We start from the raw sequence: 13817 nt of genomic DNA, 5'->3' as shown, positions 1-13817 counted from the left end.
TTTTTTTTACTAACATTTGAGGTAAATATTCGCAAATTAATTTGACTGAACGGGAGTTTTTTTCTGCAGATATTTTAAATAAAAATAAGAACAAAAATGTTCGTTATTATTATTTATGTATTCTATTTGCACCCCTTTAAAGGTAAAGCTGTAATTGGTTTTTATTTCGAAATAAATCGAATTAAATGAAAAAGCACTCTTTTTTTTGCCCTATATTCTACTCTGTATTAATTTCTCTCGCTACTTTTTGCCCAACTAACCCATTAAATCATCAAATGTGCGTTGTCAACTGGCCCAAAGGCGTTGGACAAAATTAGATACCAATTGTGACTCAAGTTGGCCATTATTGTTGGCACTTCCATTGAGGCATTTCGTTTGGGCTGTTAGCTCTCAAGCGAAAATTGTTGCGCTGTACCAACTTTTAACACCGATTTCTTATTAAAAGAAACCCAAACCCGATGTTTATATATTATTGATGTGTCGGTGAATTACTGTATCGCAAATGAAATTGTGTGATATGATTGGTAAGTTCAATAGGTTTATATGACATTTGCTGGAGAGAAATGGGTATATGGATTTGTAATGTGGTTTGACAATTAAACAAAAATATGTTACATTAAAAAAAATAATTAAGGTGTAAGGAATAAAAAGTATAATTCTAAAAACATAGCTTGCATTATAAGTTAAGTTAAAAAAAAACATTTAAATTCTATTTAAATTAAACAACATTCACTTATGTTAATAACCTAACAAATTGTACCTTCTAACCTTTTAGCAAAACTTAAATAATATTATATAGTTTAAGCATAAGTTAATTTCTGAACCAAATATGCATGGTATTTCGGTTAACCCAAATCATAATTCAACCTTGTTTCGGATATTTATTTTTCATCGAGTCTAAGCCAAATAAGAAAACATGTTTACCTTTTTCTTGACGCAAAGGTAACTTCGTTGTTTGTTTTGCTCTTTGATCGTCGCTTAATAATTACCTTTCAAATTTATATGCAAAATTCAATCGATTCGGTTAATTAGCGACAACACAATTAACTAATTGGCCAACGGCGCTCTCAAGTGATCGAGAGAAAGTGTGTAAAGAGAATTTGTTTATATTACAAAACGAATTGGGTGAAAATGATGTATGATAACCGAATAACATGGCTTATATAAGACGACTTAGGGGCTTCCGAGCAACAAAAAAAAAAAAAAAAAAAAAAAAAAAAAAAAAAAAACCAAACTGATGGCATTGGGCGGTACTGCGATCCCATATCGTTGGCTATGAATACATTTAAGATGATCAATCGCTTGGCAGATGCATGTCTTTTATTTGAGATTCTTCCGCAAATGCAAACCGGTTTAAATAATTAAGTATGTCAATCGAGATGGGATAGAGTTTCAAGAATTTCGTATGCCGTATTCGTGAAAGGGATCCATTAGATCCATTAGATCCACTGGCTTTATTTCGTTTTATTTATGGCCAGTAGCGACGACAGGTGTCGCAGTTATTCGATTGCATTGTCTGGCGATCGATCCATGGTTGGTTTCCAGCAATTATGCTGAACAAAACGGCAGTTCATCTATAGATTTGCATTTCGTTTGCCAGTCGGTCGGTGAAGGGTGTTCGAACATAATAACAATAATAACAATTGGAAATTAATCAGCACTACTTGCTACGACTTGTATACTAGCAGTAGCGGACAAAAGCGTTCCGAGCCACGGAGCAACGTACCCACCTGGCAGTTACCATGTTTTGCATTGAATTACCAAATAACTAAATATTATTGCTTGATTACCGACTGGAGGGTTGGCTGCTATGCTGATTTTTAATCTCTATCTCATTACGACCAGTTATAAATTATCTATCTATGCAGTTTGTATGCAGCCAGGCAGTTGTATCTGAGTGCATTCAGTGGTAGCGCAGTACCCTTTATGTTATTCGGGTACAGTGTAGTGCATAAGCATCAAATCGACAAAAGTTTTAATAGTTGAAATAAGAAAAAAAAAATAAAAAAAGCTATTACCATTAAAGTGACTGTAAGTATGCAATGGAAAAGGAGACGCATTTTAATGCTTGAATATGTAGAACACTAGCTTGTTTTTCATCTATTAAATCTTTTCCACTGCCTTTAATGCTGTCCTACGCGTTTCGATTTGGCCAACATCAGCTGCAACATAGCTCCCATAGCTGCAGTCGAGCAAAGACCCTTAGCTTCTGCAGTCAATGGATGCACTTTTTGCGGTCTCCGCCGCGGCATTGTGGCTTTCTGAGTCAAGGCCAAGCAGGCGTTCACTGAACCCCACTGCCCAACGAAACCCATCATCACAATCATAATCACATAGACGTTAGGCGTTATTAAAAGTGGCAGCAAGTGCGATAATTATGGCCAACGCTTAAGAGCAAGCTGCATCGCCTGCAAACAGAACATCAAGCGTACTAATTGAGTGTTCAATTGAACAATCAAGAATCGAAAGTTTTAAGATTCTAACTTAATAATTGTATAGTTTTTGCAACAATTAATGAAGGTGAAAGATATTCGTAAAGTATAGCTAACATTTGATAACATAACATCATATTTTTTTGTACGCTTGCAAATTGATAGTTTAAAATCAATCGAAACTGGCTTGCCTAAAACCGTAGAATTGTTTGATAATTGGTTATTAGGTATTCGAATCTTTAATTGATTCGTGATTGATTACCTATTACGTTTCACTTGGGTATTCCCCAGAAATACACAAATTCCAATTGGATATTTGGTCGTGAGTGAAGATGTGTTTGCAAGTAAACTAATAAGCTAAGATTAAGAATTTTATAAACTTTTGCAAGCCAAGACCCTTACAATAAACACATATGTGTTCAAAGATGTAACTTTTTTTTTTTGCGGCTAACAATTAAATAAATATCAACTAATGGGACAGCTAAACATATTTAATTGGCATCGTGGGGAGGTGTAGTACACTAATTGCAACACAATTGCCAGAATTGTGTGGAATTAATAAATTATATAAGGACGAACAAGGTTATTAGTGGGTTTAATAAAAGCTTTCTCCAATTTAGTTCAATATTTTTCAACGACTTAGGTGAAGTAAAAGATTTAAGTTTGTTTGTTATAAAATATTTTAATTTCCTTAATTCACACGTAAAATAATCTTTTTATATCCGTTACTTGTAGAGTAAAAGAAGGAAGCGTTTCCGACTATATATATATTCCTGATCTGGATCAATAGCCGAGTCCAGTTTAGCCACGTCCGTATATCCGTCTGTCCGTATGAACTTCTCGATCTCAGGAACTATAAAATCTAGAATGTTGAGATTCAGCATACAGATTCTAGAGACAAAGACGCAACGCAAGTTTGTCACGCCCACTCCTACGCCCACAAACCGCACAAAATTGCCACGTCCACACTTTCAAACCATTTTTCGAAATTTCTTAATAGTTTTATTAGTCTTGTAAATTTCTATTGATTTCCAATTAAACTTTTTACCACGCCACGCCAACACTTTGGAACAATTTTTAAATTTTTTCTCATTTATTCCCCAATATCTATCGATGTCCCAGAAAAATGATGAAATTTCGCGTTCGTATTCGCACTAACTGAGTAACGGGTATCTGCTAGTCGGGTCTGAAAGTCGATTATAGCATTCTCTTTTTTTTTTTTTTTAAGAGCGATCTTCAAGGGGATTGTTCGCCTTTTTTCTTGTGTTATTTTTTCTCTCCTGAAGTTGGATCTTCAGTACGCATAGGGTTCATTTGAAGAAAGGTGGACTGCTGGCATTTCCACGTGTTTGCCAACAGATATCTGTTTCAGTGTGTTTTCTGCGACAGCAGCGCTGCTCAGCGCCGATCGTACCGCCCAACCGACCGACCAACCAACCGACCGACCCACACCACCCACCCACCTCAACACGACGGAATCTGCCGACGCACAGTGGGCCTGGCTAGCCACTACCCAAACAAAATCATGAACAACATTTTGAGGTGAAGTGTATATTTTAACAAAATTGCAGTTGCTTAAATGGATCGTTAATAAAAGAGTTTAAATTTCGTATAAATAAATGTAAAGTAAAAGACTATTAATGAATCCCAATGAACTGATTGTTAATTAACTATTTATCAAGGTTTTGTGCCTTATTATACGTATTAACCTACATAAAATATAAAACCATTTAACTACATTCAACTTCATTCAAATTTTGTTATCTTAAAGGTTTATATTCTGGGTTGTGTTGATTTTTGCCACATTTTTGTTCCACTGTGCAACGGCGGCAGCGGCATCGGCGTTTTACCGTGCGGCGGCTGCCCAGCGGAACTCATCAAATTCAATACGAAAAATTTTAGTCGCCGAGTTCAGCTCAACGCCGATGGTTTAGAGACACTGCAAGCACAAGCTGCATTTACTACAAAACTCGTTAAGCCCGAAAGTGGCGTCTGAATAAATAGTAAAAAAAAAAAACAAAAATACAAATAAAAAATATAAAAAGAAAACACAGAAGGCAACGTTTTCCTACCTTTTTTTTTTTTGTTTGCCATCGCCCGCCGTACTTTTGATTCAATATTAAATACCCATTCCCAATACCGATTGCCATTCGAAAAGCGATCCCCACCAACTGCATTTGCAGCCGTGTGTCAATGTAAATGATTGCGAGCAAACAGAAACCAGCGGCGATTAAAAAACAAACAAAATAATTCAATCGGAGGAGCAGTGCATTAGTGAGTCTCAGGTAATATAATGCTGCAGAGAATTAAAATTGAATAATCGAAAGAAAGGGAAAATCGGTGATGGGTATTTCCGCAAGTGTACACGTATATCGTTTGCCGTTGCTCCACCAATTGCTTACAGCATCCATGTGCATATGTATGTGTGTGTATCTGTATTTGTATCTCAATCTGCATCTGTAAATGTATATCCCCCAATTGTGTGTGTGCGTGTGTGTGTGTGTGTGTATCTTGCTTTTTTACTAATTTTATTAACGACATGTAAATTAAATCAAATCCGCTTGTTTGACCATCGCTATGCGCCCATTGCTGTCCACGTCCCTTTCACGTAGGGTTGTCGAAAATATGAAAAAATTCAGTGTCTCCAGTTACGTTTTGCAATTTTCATAAGCGAAAATATTAATAAAGATAGTAAGAAATAAAAAACAAAATAATCAAAATTATAAGATAAGAGTGGGTAAGAATAAGCTAAAGCAATTGTTAATTGAATTGTTAAATTGTTAATTGAAATTACTATCTGGTAACTAATTGTTTTCAACTGATGCGGGTTGTTTTTTTTTTTTTAATTTAGCGATTTTTTTAAAAAACTTTCTTTGCATTTCGCATTAAATGATAAGGTTTTAAAGTTTGCTTAAACCCATAAAACAAATTTGAAGCGCTTAGTTAAACTCGTATTATATATTGTTTTTAAAAATAATTGAACAATTTCGACAACCCTTTCTTTAATCCAAATTTCGGTGACAATCTCGTACCATCCCAGGCCATTTGTCAAGCCCAATTAATTATAATTATGGCCTGAATAAATCTACGCAAATGGCATTTAATTTATACTAAATTTGGTTGTTTTCGCATTTTCTGTGGCGGTTTTCTATCTGTCTATTGCAAAATGAGATCCGTGTTTTTCGCTATTGTTTGATTGCCCAAATTAGTGGTTCGTTTATCATTAGTTTGATCAACGACGAATAGAGATTCGTACCCGTATCGTAATTTATACATATGTATATACTTTGGTATTCGTGCAAAAAATATATGATTTAAAATTTTATTATCATGATTATTATATTTCATTAATTACAACATATATATATATATATATAGTTTATACATATAATATCCCTTAGATGACTGAACGTAATGGGTACCTGATAGTCGACTTATGTTTTTTAAATTTATCACGTTTTGTTTTGCTAGTCTGTTTCTGTGTTGTTGTTTTTTTTGGCCGGAACTTCCGCGAATTGCAAACAGGTTTACAAAGTATGTTTTCACTCGCTTCAAGATGTGATTAAACATATTGAATGAATATATTTTTGTAGGCGAAATGATTAATAAAAAAAGTTATACATTATGGATTGGAAAAATGGAAATTGTTTTCTGTGCATTATGTATTTGAGCTCAGGCTGCCTTCGTGTGTTTAAATATTTTTTTGGCGGCTAATTTTACCATTGAATTGTGCATAAATAAATCCGAGAAGAAAAGTTTTTCTTTCCTCTTTTTTTCGCCAGCTAATTGTATTTAATTATTTCCAATTTAGTGCCCCCGACTAAAGCAGAACTCTGTTTATTGTGTCACGGGCAGACTCCGTTGCGGCAGTATCTAACTTTGTATCTTTGTATCCGTATCCGTGTGATGGCGTATCTGCGATGCCACACTCGTATTTCTAATATCTAATTGTATCTGTCATAGACATGCAATTAATAACGTAAATGGGTAATTTGGAGCGCCATCGCTTGTTCGATTCGCTTGTGTGAAAAGTTTTGTTAACCAGCCGGAAATGAGCATAGCAACGTTGGGGACCCCAAAAAAAAAAAAAAAAAACAAAATTAAATAATAGCACAATTTGGCTTTATTCCCCGTGATTAACAACGTGGGAAGAGTGGAAAATCATATACCCATAGATAGGTGAAAATATCACCTATGTCACCATGACATTTCGATAACATATGTGATATTTGGCATTTTTCTAGGTGATTTTACCGAAACAGTAAGATATTATAGGTTATACTTTAATACTCACACACTGGTGAGTTCACTGACTAATAGAATAGATAGTACGAAATTCTCTTTAATAATACATTTTTGTCATTATTACATTAACTTTTTGATCTAATCACACAAAATAATAATACCAATTATAATTATTTTGTGAATTAATAATGCGAATGCGAAATTTAATAACCACAGTAGTTGATTTGGTTTTTTTTTAATCGAAAATAGATAAGCTTTTGTTTGTCTTTATTTTTGAGCATTGTGATCTTGTATTGCCATGTTTTGTTCTCAGTGTAACCTTGGCCATATGGCCAACTATGGCCTACGTATGCTTCCTGAAGTTGCACCTTTGCCAATCCATTGACTTGGCTATTTCGTATGCAAAAGTCGGCGGATTGGTGGCCAAATCGGTGTGGATTGTTGACGTGACCGATCGCCGGCCCAAGATGACCTCAATACCGCTTCTTCCTGATCCGCGCCCTTAAATTTCATGGAGTTCAACGCACGTCTGATTAAATGGCATTGGATCGCGCGTGGAAATTCCAAAAAAAAAAGTTACACAAACTTCAGAAAGTGCAGTTCAGCAAATGCGGCCGCTCGAGATGTGACAATGTCAAGAGCTTTTCAATGGCAATTCTTCAAGATTTATGGGCCATAAGTTAAGATTGAAAATATATAGGGTCGGTTTGGGCTAAGATGCTTTAAAGTGAATTAGCGAACATGGCGTGCCTTAACAATTGGCCATACTAAATATGAGTTTGGAAATACCACAGTGTAACAAAGTAGTGAGATACATTAATCATTTCAAATGATTTATGTCACTGAAAGCTTTAAACTATTTGTAGAAAAAATGAAAATTGATTTTTTTTTTTTTTTGTAATTTTTATCTAAACAATAGGCGAGACGATAAACTACAGGGAAAACGGGCGTAAAACCGAATGCAATTACTATAGTGGTTACTATTGATTGCGAATTTATTTATGAACCGCGATCATTGTCTCGAAGCTGCACTGTACATTTGGTAGCCGAATCTAAGTGTGGACTTTGTTCGCAATAGCTTTCTATGTGCCTTTTTTTTCTATTAGACTGCGTCATCGCCTGACGGAAGTTGGAGATTAAAACGGTCAGTGCTGCACTTTATGACCAAGATGTTTGGGTGTGTGTGTGTGCGTCTGTGTGTGTGTGTGTGTGTGTGATCACCTGTCAAGGTCAATTAGCTTTTGCCTAATTTTGGGTAATTTTAATTCGTCGCGACGATTTAATTAAAACGCTTGAAATTGGGGAATTAACTGTCTGTCTACATAGGATGGGAAATAGAATTACTCATATTTTTTTTTCTGCCGAATAAACATCATTTAATTTTCATTTATCAATATACAATAATGTGATAATTTTTAAACGCTTCAAATGTTCCTAAACTAATTTCTTAGCGCACAGCTGCAGTTCAGTAGGAATTTAGTTAAATACACGAGTGATCTGAGCTCTATTAGTTTAGGCACTTGTTGATCTCCACAATCATAAGCTAGACTCTATGTATTTTTGCTTAATTGTTTTAAATACCCATCGTTGATTTTCCATACATACAGTGCACATATATGTACATTATGTTTAGCCATAATCATGGTGGGTTCTTTTAGCATTTACCGCGAGATAAGGTTAATGCGCTGGCACGTGAAGTTGGAATGCCATATAGACAGGTATACATACAGCACATACATATGCTTTAAGCCAAAATGTGGCAACAATTGTGTAAACACTTTTAGCGAACAAAAACAAATGCACTAAGCAAAACAATTAAAAGCTACAACGCAACAGAAAAAGACAAAAAAAAAAAAAAAAAACAACGCCAAGTGAAAAATGAAAACGTCGTCGTTGTTGTCTGGGATTTCCAAATCTCAAGATAAAGTTGCAGACCCGGGGACTCCATTCCATACAGATCGGAGTTCCACTAATTACACTTGGCAATAGAATTGGCATGACATGCCGAATGATGTTTGCTGCTGATTTTCTACTTATCTGGGGTTTTCAGCCAATGGAGCTTCATTAGCCGACCTACAAGCGGATGCTGCGAAATCAGGCTGGGGTTCCGATAACAGATACCCCACCCTTAATGATAACGCCACAGCCTTCAGAGATCGCATGCTGACGCCCCACTTTGCTTGACTTTGACTCCACGAAAGGCATTCAATCCCAAAACGCTGACACAGAAAACAGGGCGAAACGAAAGGCATTTAAGTTAACTTGAAATTAAGTCAGCGTACTCTAGTACTCTGTACAAAATTCGTAATTTATTCAACTCAAATATTTTACTTAATCAAAAAGACCAAGGCGATATGCTTTAGGGATAAGAGCAGTAATTACATTTTTAAATGCGAAGATTTTAATGTTTGCAAGACACCCAATTGTGCTTATAAAACCATATACAAGAATAGCGGTGCAAAAAACCTTGGTAATGGGCCTTTCATTAAATTTATCAATTTTGTGTTTATGACAATTCGTTTTAGATAACAACAGCAAATTTGTCTTCAAGGGGTAGCAATACTAGATTACTCTCGAAAAAACGCAAAAGGTTAAATTTAACATTTCATAGGTTATTCGCCTTCATTCACTTCAGATTGATAAAAAAAAAAAATCAAATGCAGACTAAGCTATAAAGATACATATATAATTATATATTTATCCACGTGTTTGCTATAAAAAAAGGGATTATATAGAGATGTAAACAGTTAAAAAATCCGAAGAGTTTGTGCATCCCACGAATGAGATCAGTAACTTTCGTGGGTTTAATTGTTTATAATGAAAATTTGCATTGCATGTGTTCAAAACTAATTGGGTATATTTATCTCTCTTCCAGTAGTGCAATTATATTATATTATTAGAAACTTAATAGTACACACTACAATAAAATGCTTTAAACAAATATTATTAAAAATTGACTTATTTTGCTTGCCTTATAAAATATTATGTTATATTTACAAATTTTCTTTTTAAATCTTCATAATTCTTCATTTACTTAGATTTTTAATATATATATATTTTTTTTTACTTCCAGCAGGATGTCACCCAAGGACGGCAGCCTGGGCGATGCTAAATTCGCCAAGTATACGGTGAACCATGAGCCGCCACCTCCTTCGGCGATGACGACGACACAGTCCACCAACAGTGGTGTGGATAAACCGATAGCTAAGGAAAAGGACAATGGCACAACGAATCCGCCCGTGAAACGATCCTGGCGCGAGAAGATCCGCCTGGTGGCCAACAATGTCACCGTGGAACCGATCCTGGCCGCCTACATCATGCCCAGCGTGCTCTCCAATCTGGCCACCCAGAATCTTAACCTGGAGAAGGCCTGTCGAGTGAACATGGCCTACGGGGATGAGGTGTGCGATGCACTCACCCGCCGCCAAACAGCCAACTACACACTGTAGGTATTTCACATTCCATGTCCTTAGAAATCTAAAACACTTCACATATATTGAATATATATACTTATATATATTTTTAATAATTAACTTATTATTTGCAATGTGCCCAAAGTTATGCAGTGTTTTATATTTCAAACTACTATACTTTGTTGCTTGCTTTTGGGCTTCACTATAGGTTTTCTTTTTTACCAAATGTTTCTTTCTATATTCATAAGTAATAAATCAATACTTTTAATGACATAAATTTGTATAGGAACTAAATAGGAGTATTATTTGTTTAATTTTTAAAATGCAATTAATTCTAGCTGTTTGTATATTAAGATTTTCGATTGGCTATTGTTTTTTTCTAGAGAGGAGGAAACAGTGCAGCAAATGGTGGCGCGAATGGCCGCCTGGAAGACGGTGATCCAGTCCCTGTTCCCCTGCCTGCTGATCCTTTTCTGGGGATCCTGGAGCGATCGCCATCGCCGGCGGAAGCCCTGCATCCTCATCCCGGTGGTGGGCGAGTTCCTGGGGGTGGTGGGCCTGATGCTGTGCGTCTACTTCGAACAGGCGCCCATGGAGGCAGCCGCCCTCACGGAAGCCATCTTCCCCTCCCTCAGCGGCGGCTGGTTCACCATGCTGATGGGCGTCTTCAGCTACATTGCGGACATCACCACGGAGGAGGATCGCACGCTGAGGATCGGCATTCTCAATGTCTGCTTCTCGGTGGGCGTGCCGATCGGAATGGCCTTCAGTGGAGTGCTGCTCAAGTGAGTTTTTATTTGTGTACTGCCGAAAATGATTGTTAAATTATAAGATATGGTTTATATATAGTATATTTTTTTTTGTAAAATCTGTAATATCATCTCACTTACAGGCAAATTGGATTCTACGGCGTATTCTCGATCTCCGCCGCCTTCTACGTGATAGCCTTCGTTTACGGCTTCTTTTTCCTGGAGGAGCCACAATCTCGGCCGGAGAAAAGTGCGGAGCAAAAGAGCCTGCTGGCCGACTTTTTCGACAAGGAGCACGTGGTGCAGACATTCCGGGTGGCCTTCAAGAAGGGCGAAAATCAGCGCCGCAAACGCGTGATCCTGCTGATGATCGTGGTGATGGTCATCATTGGTCCACTGCACGGCGAGATGGCAGTCACGTATCTATTCACGCGATTCCGGTTCAATTGGTCGGAAGTGGAGTTTAGTTTCTTCTCGACTTATGCCATGTTTACGGGTCTCATCGGTGTGATTTTCTGCGTGGGCATTCTCTCCCACAAGCTGAACATCGATGATGCACTGGTCGGCGTTTTGTCCAGCACCTCGAAGATCCTATCGTCCTTTGTCTACGCTTTTGCCACACTGCCATGGCATATGTACCTGGGCGGACTGGTGGAGATCTTCAATGGCACGGCGTTTATAGCGATGCGTTCGATAGCCACCAAGTTGGTGTCCAAGGACGAACTGGGCAAGGTGAACTCGCTGTTCGGAGTGGCAGAGGCCCTAATGCCCATGGTGTTTGCGCCCATGTACACGACCTTGTATGCCGCTACATTGAGAGTCCTGCCAGGTGCCTTCTTCCTGCTCGGCGGTGGTCTTACCCTGTTCTCTGTCTTCATATTCCTGTAAGTGGCAGCTTGCGTTACTCTGGCAGGATTAATAATAACACTGTGATCACTTCCTCAGATGGATGTACCGATTCCAGGTTCGCCAGCGGCGAAATCTGGCCTCCGCGGATGCTGAAAGTGCCGCCGTGAAGGATCCCAATGGCAATATCAATGCTATCGAAGCGTTGGTCCTGGCCAGCGAGGCCAAGGGTCAGATGAACGGGATCATCGCCAATGTGATACACGAGTCCTTGGAGCACGCAGATCCTATATCGACACCACCCACAAACACCGCACAACAAATCGAACGGGGCATCGAGAACCATGGGTTCGTTCAGGAGGAGAAGGTCAAGGATCGGGATTGTTAGGCTAGATGAGAAGGGAATCAAAGTATTATCCCATCCTCATGTACATACTCACATTCCGCTGAGGAAATTGGAGATCGAGAGTTGGAGTAATCGGAAAGAGTTGGAATTTCTTTTTCGGAATTTTTAAAAGTTATTAAATCGATTTAATGTGACATTCTATCCGAGTTTTACAGCAACAAAGTCCAAGAATTTGAACCTACATCCTTAAAATCGAAAATCTTAAACTGATTAGATACATGTTACTATTTTAAATTAAAATTCCTGTCTAAGAGCTTTAGACTCGCCTAGATTTTCCGTTTTATTCTCGAACCTTAACCTGTTTCCATTACTATTCACCTAAACAATGTGTACAATATTGTTATTATTATTTTTTTATTTAGACCTAAGTTTAACGAAACATATTTTCGTTTTCGTTGTAATTATCGTATCTTACTGCGATATGTTATTTTTATGATTTCCTTTTTTTGCTTAGCTGTAAGGAGTGTTAAGATGAATTTAATAAATGTGAAAGTGTCCAAAAGTGGTGACTGACTTTTACATGCAGTGTGTGAGAGGTCAAAGTTCAAAAGACCCTAACGTGGCATATGAACATATTCACTAGTCAACAAAATAAAACGTTCAACATTTTACACAGAAAGAAGTAAAATGTTTTGCGATAATCGCATTGTTCCCATTCGCTATAAATTTCTATAACTATTCCAGACATGTAATTCTTGTCGATGACGAAAACACTTGAATATGAATTATAAATTCATTATTTTGCATTGTTAACTAGTGTTTTTAGACACCGTAATCAGTGTCGCCGGCAAACAATTACACACACAAATGAACTAGTTGGCGGACTAAATGGAGTCCTGGCCGCGAGCCTATCGCCATTTTCCTGCACGTAAAACAGGATGCCAGGAATCGAGGAATCCAGAAGTCCGCTGCACAAAGGACGCAGGACGAGGGACGAAGGATATCTGACTGCGGACACGCGGCACTGAACAATTGGTTTGCTCATGTCGCTGATAATTGTCGATTACATTGCACAAAACGGATGCGTTTTGTATCTGCCTCATGTGGTATCTACGTACAGTGTATGTACGTATGTATGTTGCTACTGTTGCTCTTTTTGCGGCATCCCCAATGACATTGCAACACTAGCGAGTGCATTAACTGTGTGATAAGTCCGGAACTGACTGTATAATTACCGTGAGGCAGGAATTTCTATTATATTCTAGGTGGCTGTTCAAAAATGGGAACATCGATGATATAAAAAAAACAATTTTTCAAATATGATTCAAAATCTTCAAGTGGATATATTCTGAACATAATAATAATTAGTTAGTATACGAACAAATCCACTCTTCTGAGAAATTATCGAGATCTCGTAAACAATTAGTTCTAGAAATTTTCTTTTAAAATCTCGTTTGCTCGTAAACTTTTTATCAAGAAATATAAGTATGATTCCATGGATATTCCAAACAAAAAATAAAACAGTGTATTTATGAGTCGCTCATGATTTATGCAAACCATTTCCGTTCGGCACATTATTGCTGGTTTTGGCTTTTTTTGTTTTGGCAACTGCACGTGGCACGTATTGCACTTGACAGGACTTTCGGTGGGCGTGGCAGGTGGGCAGGGTCCGGTTTTAACTGCGGCTGGCATCAGCATTTAGTATCGTCGCCGTCCTCATCGTCATCGTTGTCTCGCTGGCCTTTAATTACTTTTTCGATACTGACGCCCACCTGCAGTCCCCATA

The 13817-nt window shown here is 37.5% G+C and overlaps 1 protein-coding gene across 2 annotated transcripts, besides 1 other annotated feature; it reads left to right on the top strand.

Annotated features, from left to right (window-relative positions):
* The first annotated feature begins 3173 nt into the window (after positions 1–3173).
* Positions 3174–3649: a mobile genetic element.
* Positions 3650–4332: 683 nt separating this feature from the next.
* On the top strand, positions 4333–12589 carry CG15890 (uncharacterized protein). 2 transcript variants are annotated; one of them, NM_001298316.1, is made up of 5 exons: positions 4333–4717; positions 9754–10122; positions 10474–10875; positions 10983–11723; positions 11785–12589. In NM_001298316.1, the coding sequence occupies exons 2-5, from the start codon at positions 9755–9757 to the stop codon at positions 12071–12073; spliced, it is 1800 nt and encodes a 599-aa protein (NP_001285245.1). In that variant the 5' UTR covers positions 4333–4717; position 9754; the 3' UTR covers positions 12074–12589. The 2 variants fall into 2 exon arrangements, with proteins under 2 accessions (NP_001285245.1, NP_572968.1); NM_132740.2 differs by having other exon boundaries at positions 9751–10122.
* The last annotated feature ends 1228 nt before the right edge of the window (positions 12590–13817 follow it).

This window comes from Drosophila melanogaster, chromosome X (genome assembly GCF_000001215.4).
Source record: "Drosophila melanogaster chromosome X".
NCBI classification, from domain to species: domain Eukaryota; kingdom Metazoa; phylum Arthropoda; class Insecta; order Diptera; family Drosophilidae; genus Drosophila; species Drosophila melanogaster.
The sequence above is the reverse complement of the archived record's forward strand: the minus strand, read 5'-3'. Positions and strand labels throughout refer to the sequence as shown.

Coding starts and splice junctions, on each gene's coding strand:
- CG15890 (NM_001298316.1), top strand. CDS start 9,755: ATGTCACCCAAGGACGGCAGCCTGGGCGATGCTAAATTCGCCAAGTAT. Junction 10,123..10,473: donor CAAACAGCCAACTACACACT/GTAGGTATTTCA, acceptor GTTTTTTTCTAG/AGAGGAGGAAACAGTGCAGC. Junction 10,876..10,982: donor TTCAGTGGAGTGCTGCTCAA/GTGAGTTTTTAT, acceptor TCTCACTTACAG/GCAAATTGGATTCTACGGCG.